General features: G+C 36.4%; 1 protein-coding gene across 1 annotated transcript in view; it reads right to left on the bottom strand.

Moving 5' to 3' along the window:
* Positions 1 to 11,405, bottom strand: part of LOC107659638 (vinculin-like) — a 33,115-nt gene that overhangs the window by 11,870 nt on the left and 9,840 nt on the right. The window contains exons 2-6 of the mRNA XM_016448649.1: positions 9,437 to 9,507; positions 5,868 to 6,018; positions 5,662 to 5,770; positions 4,231 to 4,353; positions 3,596 to 3,756 (exon numbers count right to left, since the gene is read on the bottom strand). Coding sequence (XP_016304135.1) covers positions 3,596 to 3,756; positions 4,231 to 4,353; positions 5,662 to 5,770; positions 5,868 to 6,018; positions 9,437 to 9,507 — 615 coding nt within the window. The remainder of the gene's footprint in view (positions 1 to 3,595; positions 3,757 to 4,230; positions 4,354 to 5,661; positions 5,771 to 5,867; positions 6,019 to 9,436; positions 9,508 to 11,405) is intronic.

Genomic DNA, 11,405 nt, shown 5'->3' with positions numbered 1-11,405 from the left:
CACACACACACACACACAGAAACACACACACACACACACACACACACACACACACACACACACACAATGTGTAATTAAGCACACACAAATATTCTGTGTGATTTATTGAGTGATACTGAGGCTGATGGTGCAACATTTTTTTCTGTCGAAGCATCACAGCAGATCAGTTTCCTCAGAGACGAGCCTTTTAACACTTCTGCAGCGTCAGACTCGAACCCACAAACCTCACAGTTCCTCTCATGATGAAACACATCTGTCAAACTCGCTGCCTTAGGCTCTTCTTAAGCCTGGACTATGTATCGTCTGTGTCTAGGTTCATTTTTTTGTTTGTAGTCACATTTATTGATTGTACCCTGCTTAAAAAAAAATTCTTAAACCAGTCTAAGGTCGGTTTTCTGGTCTCAGCAAGTCATCAAGCTGGTCTTTTAGAGGGATTGTGGGCTGAGAGACCACATAAACCAGCTTAGATCGGAAAACCACCTTGGGCTGGTTTAAGCAGCTTTTTTAACAGGTACAAAGAGAAGGCAGGAAATGATGTGGAGGAGGAGTGAAGACAGGAAATGACCAAAGCTGATCAGCTCAGGTTATTCACACATCATTCTGACCACATTAGAGTTTTAAATTATTATTACAGTTGCAGTGATGAGAGCCTGCATTCTCACACAAATCACACACAGTATTCAGAAAACAGGATCTCAGAGCAATACCAGATTAAACACACACACACACTGCTCACATTACAGCAGGACAGAGACATGTTAAACATTAAACGGAGCCATCAGTGAGTCCAGCGGCCCTGACAAACCGCTGCTTCCTTCTCCAGCATTAAATCCTCAGTTTATACTATATTACTGACAATTTTTTTTTTAAATGAGCATTAGGCTTGCTGCGATAGATGGTGTTTTCGGTTATACCGTTGTTAAGCCGCAACACCGGTTACGTCATTTGCCTACCGCGGCACGCTGTGATTTTTTTATAGTAACAAAAATAATTTAGCCTAGTTCAGTTAGAGGACAGACACTTTTAAAAACTAAACGTGCCGAGCCGTGCACGAATGACAGTGTACCACGGAGCAGCAGTCAGATTTTATTTATCACGCGAGGAGAGTGAGTCGAGCTGACTGACAAGAGTGAGGTGAAAAAAACAAGACGATGGCAGAAGATTGTTTAGAAAGGAAATGCAAAGGCGCCTGTTTGGCAATATTTTTGATTTTGAGAAGCCCATTGACTGGAAGTTTTTTAAACATTCGTTTCTTATTTATTTGGTTCCACAGTTTTGCTGATTACTTTATTTAAACGTTGTGTATTTTATTTTATTTTACGTCAAGGTGTATATGCCGTGCCTCCGAGCTTTCTTATTCGTTTTGCTAATAAATGTTCTATGTTTCTTATTTATTTGGTTCCACAGTGTTTGCTGATTTTCAGTTTTATATACCGATTTAAACTTTGTGTAGCCTAAGTCATTTGTTATTTTATTAGGTATATATGGTGTATTTTTATTCATTTTGTTAATAAAAGTTCTATGAGTTTGACGTTGTAGTTGCTTGAATTGAATCAACACTGAATTACCGCTAATTTGAAAGTGAAAGTAAAATGCGCACGGCGCTTACTGGAGTAATGATGCTGAAAATGCAGCTGCGCATCACAGAAATACATTACAGTTTGACACATATTCACATAGAAAACAGCTGTTTTAAATAGTAATAATATTTCACAATTTTACTGTATTTTTGATCATCCTTAGTGAGCATAAACAACCAACATATTGGTTATCACCTATAACAAAATAATTAAACTACTATAATAAACTACAATTTTTTTTTTGAAGTCACTGCATTCCAAAATACTCATTATTTTATTATTTTTCATTTTTTTAGATGACTTGATGCTGGAAAAGGAAACTTTTTTATTTCTGTGATGGCGATTATGAAACGAAAAGCAAAACATGTGAGATCGTCTCCACATAGTCACCACTGAAAAGCTACTGCTAAATATAATGTAGTAGAAACTTATCTGTAAAGCTGCTTTGTATCGTGAAAAGCGCTATACAAATAAACTTGACTTGAATTGAATTAAATCGTCTAATCAAACTGCAGCATTTTTCTGTTAGCATCACACACGAGCGACGAGACAAACGTCCAGCAGCCATCACTTCACTCCAAATCCCATCAGGCCGAGCGCAAACCTGCTAACACACAGCGAGAGAGAGAGCACAGATCCTTACCTTCTACAGGGAGGAAGACAAACCCAGAGAGGAGAAACAGAGCACACATTTGAACAAGAACGAGTGAAAAGATCCACTGAGAGAAAAGAGCAAACAAACCAATAAATAAAAACACTGATAATGCACAAACACAAGCCCAGTTCTCGCTGAAGCCACATCTGAAAGCTTTAACCTTCAACCTCAAACACTCACTTCCCCAAAACACATGACTCGATCTCACAAAACCTCTAGATTTCATCCCTAAAATTATAAACAAAAATGAGAAATTTTATTATTAAGAAAATAAAGTCTATTTTAGAACTGTCAAGAACTGGCAATGATTAATTGTTACAATGCATAAAATCTTATTATTTTTATGTATATGAAATATATTTATAATACTCACATTTTCATTATTTAGCATTTTGTGTAATGCAAATAAATCACATTTTATTTTAATTGAAACAAATTCACTTTACTGTAAAACTATATAAAATAAATATATATTAGAACTACAAAGAAAACTAAAATGCCCACACTAATTATGGTAATAAAAATGCTCTTTAATTCAATTAAAATAATTGAATAATATTTTTTAACCACATAACAGTAATGAAAATCTGCATAATTGTCATATTCATAATTGTCATGGTGATTACAATGCATAAAATCTTGATAGTCCGAAAACATTCTTCCATTTCTTTTAAGACATATATTCTTTCTTTGGATTTTTTTTGGGGTGGAATGTTTTTGTGAGACTGATTCATTCTGATTCCAGAAGCTTTGAAACCTGTGCTATGCTGATATTTCCATGCATGCAGTAATGTATCAGCCAGATTCAGTGCCTGCAGCTTCCTACGGCACATTCATTCCCAAAACTGTTAAACCGCATCATTTTTACTCTTACAAGTGAGCAAAAAGCAACAAACATTTGAGGCAACAAACTTCAATTCCAACGTATCTTTAGTCCAAAAGTGATCTAGAAGAACTTGTTATAGTTTGCACATGCCCTTTCCAGCCAAAATCTCAGGATTTACTCCACAATCTAAAAACCTGAAACCAGCTCAACAAACACACACAAAGGCACGTACAAATACACAACACACAAACACACCTGTATTTGCAAACACCAAACAGGGACAGGGTAGTTCATATCACACACTTCACCCTTCAAATCTAGATTTAAAAATACTTTTGCAATATATTTTTCATGTTCAAACCAACACTAGAATGCATATGCATGCATGATGTATAATATGCGCAATAAATATTATAACGTCACAGACTCGTGCATGCGTGTGAGCGGACAGTAAACTGCATCTTGTGCGTTTGTGAGGTGGGTTTATCCTGCATGCACATGAAGACACCGTGACCTTTGCCCTCTCACACACACCTTACTGGCCCAGGCGTCCTCGTCCCAGGACGTGAGCTGCAGCACGCGGATGATTTCAATGATTTCTGCGCTCATCTTCTCCACAGTGAAGTTCCTGTTCTTCAGGGCCTCCTCCACACCTTTACCCTGAGACGTCCTGGTCGTTACGAAGATCTTGATGCCTGTGTGAGACACCAACAGATACGTTCTGCTCACAGAGGCTGCATTTATTTGACAAAAAATACAGTAAAAATGTTGAAATATTATTACTGTTTGAAATAGCTGTTTTCTATGTGAATATCTGTTAAACTGTAATTTATTTCTGTGATGCACAGCTGAATTTTCAGCATCATTACTCCAGTCTTCAGTGTCACATGATCTTCAGAAATCATTCTAATATGCTGATTTGCTGCTCATGAAACATTTCTGATTATTATCAGTGTTGAAAACAGTTGTGCTGCCCGATATTTTTGTGGAAACTGTGATACATTTATTTTTCAGGATTCACAGATGAATAGAAAGCTCAAAAGAACAGCATTTATTTGAAAATAGAAGACTTCTGTAACATTATAAATGTCTTTACTGTAAGTTTAGAGCAATTTAATGCATCCTTGATGAATAAAAGTATTAATTTCTCTGGATGTAAGAGGTCAGACCTGAGATGAGAACGGGCAGCAGCTCTTTGACGGTGTTCATGGAGTTGACCAGCATGACTCTGTGCTCCTGATGAGTTAATTCCTGCTGCCGCTCGTCAATCATCTTGGCCATCTTCGTCATACCTGTGAACACAAATACAGTCAGATATGCGACGCTTTTATCTGGTGAACAGAGACTGACTGACCAGTTTAGTCTAGTAGCACACTAACCGATAGCACCACTCAAGATCACTTTACAAAGCCAAAAAAATAAATGTGAACACAAAACAAATTAGAAACGGAATAAGAGATGACGATCAAATCTAGTGAAATATAAGCAGCATAATTACAAACAAATATAGAAGCAAAACACCAAAAATAAAAAAATCAGACGCAACATGAAGAAGCATTAAGCGATAACACAAGATAATTTGTTAAATAGAAAGTTCAAAAGAACAGCATTTATTTGAAATAGAAGTATTTTGTACCATTATAAATATCTTTACTGTCAATTTTCATCAATTTAATACATCCTTGATTAATAAAAGTATTAACTTCTTAAATAAAACACTTTAACAGTAGTGTATTGATATTTATATTTCCTAGAAATATTTTAATATTTTCAATATTATTTTCTATTTTATTTTTTTCTTTACTAAAATGAAAAATACAACAATCTGGAAAGTATTGCACTATAATGCATTTCACAAAGCTGAAAATAGATGTAAAACCTACTACTGATTAGAAACAGTTTATGAGCAAATGGTGTGAAATAAATAAAATTGCAAAGGGAAGCAACATCATTAGATAATCATAGAAGCAAAACAAACAAACAAAAAAGTAAATAAATAAATAAACAAATCAGATGCAACACAAAGCATTAAGCGATAACTCAGGGTTACTTGATGAATAGAAAGTTCAAAAGAACAGCATTTGTCTGAAATAGAAATCTTTTGCAACATGTCTTTAGTGTTGATTTTAATCAATTTAATGCATCCTTGCTGAATAAACATATTAATAAAAAAAAAAAACACACATTTTAACAGTACTAAATATTTTAACAGCAACCTATTTATATTTCCTATAAATATTTTCATATTTTATTATAAATATTGTTACTATTATTTTTATTTTTTTTCCCCTTTTGTAAAAAGTTAAAATGCTACAATCTGGAAAGTGTACAGCTATAATGCACTTCACAAAGCCAAAAAAACAAACACAAATCAGAAACAGATTACAAACAAATAGGAAGTAACATAATTATAGACAAAAAACATGCAACCAAATTCATCTGTTTTTGTCCTGATCAGCCACATAATCACAACTATTTGTATTACATCACAGTGTGAAGCCCCGCCCTTAGTGAAATCTCATTGGTCTAAATCCTGCTTAACATAGCTACACATAAAACATGACTCATGTTGTTTTGAATGTATTTTTAACATTAAATACCAGGTCCCAGGTTCTTGGTGTAAGTGATCAGGTCCTCCATGGACTCCACCGCCTCAGCCACGGTCAGATACTCCAGAATCCCTTTACACACACGGATGATCTTACGAACCTGAGATCAGGGAAAAGAGCAAATGTTCTGTCAGCATCGATGCACAAGCTAAGACACACAGGAATGAAGGCATTAAACGGTTTTAAATGCATCACACCTCGGCCTCATCGAATGTCAGAAGCAGGTCGGAGGTTCCGGACAGGATCCCGCGGGACCCGTCGATCAGATAATCTCTGGCTTGGACAGAATACGGGTCGGCCTTCAGCATCTGAGCCGCCTGAACCAGTTTAGTGCACGCGTCCTCAACCCTACAGAGAACAAGACCAAACAGAGAGAGAGAGAGAGTGTTAGTTACTGCCTTTCTTCATCTGATTGTATACTGAAGCTATAAACGCTCAGTATCTTAGAAGACTCTTCTGCTCACTAAGGCTGCATTTATTTGATCAAAAATACAGTAAAAATTGTGAAATATTATTACAATTTAAAATAGCTGTTTTCTATGTGTATATATATATATGTGATCAAAGCTGTATTTTCAGCATCATTACTCCAGTCTTCAGTGTCACATGATCTTCAGAAATCATTCTAATATGCTGATTTGCTGCTCAAGAAACATTTCTGATTATTATCAATGTTGAAAACAGTTGTGCTGCACAATATTTTTGTGGAAACTGTGATACATTGTATTTTTCAGGATTCACAGATGAACAAAGTTCAAAAGAACAGCATTTATTTGAAATAGAAATCTTTTGCAACATTATAAACGTCTTTACTGTCACTTTGATCAATTTAATGCATCCTTGATGAATAAAAGTATTAATTTCTTTCAAAAATTATTACTTAACTTGTTAACAGTAGTGTAGTTATGTATATTTCCTAGAAATATTTTAATATTTTATTGTAAATATTTGAAATGTAATTTATTTTTATTTTTCCTTTAAAAAACTTTACTAAAAAATAAATAATCAGCAATCTGGAAAGTATACACCTATAATGCATAAATTCAGAAACATATTTGCAGGAAAACAACGGCAGACAATGCAAATCATTACTGATTGGTTTGCAATTTTCAGTATTTTCAAATCATGAATGCACACAATGCAAGTCACTTTTGCAAATTTAACAAAACCTCATCTATGTCAACCAGCTAGATAACATCATCTTGGTGTCAGATAAGTAGAAATGGCAACAACACAATGTAGAACATCACAGAAAACCTAATGTTTACGTTTACAAGCATAAAAATGGATGCAAAAGAATGAAGATCAAATTTCAGTGCACACAGATCATATGCATTACATGTTCTGATTCTGTATAGAATGTATTTTTCAGTTTTGGTTTTAGTCACTCCTCAATACTGTCAGTCCCACATGCATGCTTTTTCCCAGTCAGCAGCTCTAAATCACATAGGAGTGACGTATTAGGCCCCAATTCCCACAACACACACACACACTCATGTCCTATTCATCTGTGTCCGACTGTCGTCAGGAGGGTTTTGTTGTAGTTGCAGAATGGAGACTGGTGTCATATTTCTCTGTGGCAGGACAGACCACAGCTGTGTGTGTGTGTGAGAGACAGGAGAGCAAGGTCACGACAGTGTGTGTGTGTGTGTGTGTGAGACAGGAGAGCAAGGTCAAGACAGTGTGTGTGTGTGTGAGAGAGACAGGAGAGCAAGGTCACGACAGTGTGTGTGTGTGTGTGTGTGAGACAGGAGAGCAAGGTCAAGACAGTGTGTGTGTGTGTGAGAGAGACAGGAGAGCAAGGTCACGACAGTGTGTGTGTGTGTGTGTGTGAGACAGGAGAGCAAGGTCAAGACAGTGTGTGTGTGTGTGAGAGAGACAGGAGAGCAAGGTCACGACAGTGTGTGTGTGTGTGTGTGTGTGTGTGTGTGTGAAGGCTACAGTAATGCATATGAATTTTAATCAGCATTACTGCACCAGGCCACACACGAACACAAACTATATTTTGAGGGAAACAGAAGTTGTCCATTATGTGTGTCAGTGTTTCCAGTAATCCACACGTTCCTCCTGAGTCAGGGATCTGAGCACAGCAGAATGAATTCACGTATGACTCAAAGCAGCTGCGCAGGAGTGTCTCGTCTGCAGCTCGACAAAAAGCTAAAGGCTTTAACATGTCATTATTGTGAATAAATCATGTTTGAGCACAACACAACCACAAGAATGACACAACGTCTGAGTAAACAGCTCAAAACACCCACAAAAACAGCATGTCTGTGGGCTCTGAGATCAGCAGCATCAAACTCGAACAGATACGCCTCTGTGAACCAGTCCTGCTGGTCTGGAGATGGTTTATGGTTCAGAAGATTTTCAGCTATTTCCTGTTTTATTTTATTTAGTTATTCCCTAAACAGCACCAGGATACACAGATGTTTGTGTAAACTGCTGGAGATTTCCCAGCTGCTTGACTGTGTTCCTGAGGGATCTTCACACTGACAGTCATCTGCAGTGATCAATCAACTGAACGCCATTCATTTTCAATGAGAGTTGGTGATTTGAAGGGATTTTACTGCGATTCATGTTTTGATTTGAATCATTCAATCATTCATTGTATAGCATTTCTGAATGATTTGCTCATGAATTGAACTGATTCAGTTCAACTCACTGACTCAGCACTTAACATGAAACACTTAACATGAAACACATTGTTCGCAGCACTTAACATGAAACACTTGAAATAATGTTATGATATTTTATGGTGTTTTCGTAGTTTTTGAAGCATGCAAGCTCCAGTCTCACAAGTCAAAATTACAAATAATATGTTGAATAAGGCAAAAGAAATGACTTCGATTCAGAAGATTCAATGTCATGAAAATTATTTGGTTCCAGTATTTTTAAAGACTGCATACAACCAAAAAGACAAACCAGGAAGAACAGAAGACTTGGACTAAAAATGTAAAAAATGTTAAAATGTCTTGTTTGCGTCATACGGGTTTAGAACGACGTGGCATTTTTGGGTGAACGGCCCCTTTAAGTTGAGCTCAATTTTTATGCAAATGAGCAGTGATGTAATGCAGACATTTGATGCATTGTTACATGTCGATAATGTTGCCTCAAGTCTCATTTAAAATGAACAACTCCGGTTTGTATGTAGATGCAAATCAACTTCAGTGTGCACAACCCATATACTGAACAACACTAATAATTCTGAATGATCTGTACAGCATAATAATTCAGAATTCAAGAGTAAAGCAGAGATTTTTTATGATTTCTGAGGCAGTAACGCATGTAGAAGAGCTCTAGTGCTCCTCTCGGGAGGTGTAGCTGTGTTTGCTCATGAGCGCAGCTGCTCCAGCATGTCCACACCTGATTTATTAGTCAACACACCTGCATTAGAGCACTTCCTCCCTCAACACACACACACACACTCACACACACACAACAGAGTTAACTAAAATAATGTGCATTTAAATGTACATGTATGCATTTATCCAAAAGCGATTTACAATGCATTCAAGATGTGCATTTTGTAAGCTAATGCATTCCATGCGAATCAAAGCCATGGCATTTAAAAATACAGAAAAAGATGAAGGAAGAAGAGTTTAGAGTTGTAAGGTTGCTGTTGCACACAGATTTTCATTTAAAACTAAAGGCTGATGCAGACAAAACAGAGTGCAGTGCCATTATTCACACAGGACCACACACACTTAACATGCCTTCCATGACCTTTACCTTCAACAGAAGGTGTGTGTGTGTGTGTGTGTCTTACTTTATAAAGGCAGGCGGCATGTCTCTCCTCATGATGGCATCCTCGGTGGTCTGAACCGTCTCTTTGCCCACCTGCATTGAACACACACACACACACACACACACACACACACACACACACACACACACACACACACACACACACACACAGTAAATACATGTATAAATCATACTATACACACACAGCATCATCACACACTCTCAAACGTGAGGCTCATCTGAACGGAAATGCACAAGAGCATGGTAAGTTTAATTTCCAGAATATATGACTTTATTTCTTCGGTGCAACACAAAAGGAATTTATTGCATCATTTCCAGAAGGTTTTTCATAATAAATAAACAAGCAAGCAAATAAATAAATACATTTGCTAAACTTGGCGAGTTTGATTCATTTCAATAAAACGGTTAAAAATTTCTTTAAGAGATTCAGCTCAGATTCAGCGATTCGTTGCCTTCATCACTCAGTGTCAGAGGTGTTCATGTAAGCAGCCGCATTGCTTTTTCAGATATTACAATATTTTAATGCACAAGAATGTAAGTTGAATTTCCAGAATGTGTGACTTTATTTCTTCTGTGCAACACAAAACAAGATAGCCAACATGGCATAGTTTCCAAAATGTTTTTTTCATAATAAATAAGCATGAAAATAAAAAAAGCAAATAAATATGTAAATAAGTAAATAAATAAGCAAATAAATAAATAATCAATTTAACTTAGTAAGCTCGATTTCTTTCAATAAAATAGTTCAACATTTCTAGTTTAAGCGAATCAATTCAGCTCAGATTCAATGATTCGTTTCCGTCATGAAAGTAGCTGCATATCAGTTAGAACCTACTACACTTTTACATTGATTTTTTCTTTATATTGCCCACAATGCACACATTTGCAATGATATTTTAATAAAATGAACATTTATTGCAACTAAACGGTTGTGAATCTGTATCTTTAGCTACACGCCATCTTATAAACAAGTCAATAATTACACTGATTTAAGTCTCTCAAGCAAATACAAAATAACAGCTCTCGATTCATTGGTCGTGTGTTTGGCGTGACCATAATGACCATAATGAGTCGTCTCAACATTTCCACGTCTGTGAGTCAGTGTTTAATTCCAGATAATCACACGAGCAGGTCTGCTGTCATCCACATGACCTCATGTTTGGTTGGTCTCCAGCATCTGCGGGTTGACAATATGGTCTCGCTTAGGAAACTCAAGGCCACGTTTAACCGTTTTCTCACAAAATTAGCTCACTGATGTGATTTTAACGATGCAAATAACCAGGCCTGTCATTCTCAGCATATACCTGCAGTAGCCTACTCAAGTCTACTAGTTTATTTCTGCAATGTGATGTGAAACAAGTCCGGTTTCACATCTCTGTGTTATTCTGGTCTCTAGATAAGACTCAGGTCCCTCATGTTCAGACGAATCGTATGACGTTGGATCAGAGAACATTTCTCTGTTTTTCACTCGCTCTCTGTCTGCATTTCACAAAAGAGAGCAGTATGTTCTTCTATACGAGCTGCTCAGCTAAAATAGAAACGATGACGGGTGCCTGGCAGTTCACACCACTCGCATACCAGCCGTTTGTGTTTAAAACACACACGACACACGACACACACACACACACAAACACACAAATGCTGCTGTCAGGTTACAGCGTTCCTATCAGACAGGTAAGAACAGGTTTAGTCAAATCCTACACCGCTATAAAAGGATAGTCCACCCAAAAATGAAAGTGTTGCCTCTCAATCTTTCACTATATTTTCTGTGGAACGCAAAAAGAGATTTATTGCATAAGTTCCAGAATGTTCTTCACAATACAGACTGAGATCATAAAGTAAAAACATTAATTAATTGAAATAAAATAAAGTAATTAATGTAAATAATTAAAATAAACTTATTCAAATAAATCCAAAATAATTTAAAAATTCAAATTTGTAAAAATTAATTAATTAAAATAAATGTAAAA

The sequence above is a fragment of the Sinocyclocheilus anshuiensis genome, unplaced genomic scaffold (assembly GCF_001515605.1).
Source record: "Sinocyclocheilus anshuiensis isolate Anshui unplaced genomic scaffold, SAMN03320099.WGS_v1.1 scaffold75, whole genome shotgun sequence".
NCBI lineage: Eukaryota > Metazoa > Chordata > Actinopteri > Cypriniformes > Cyprinidae > Sinocyclocheilus > Sinocyclocheilus anshuiensis.
The sequence above is the reverse complement of the archived record's forward strand: the minus strand, read 5'-3'. Positions and strand labels throughout refer to the sequence as shown.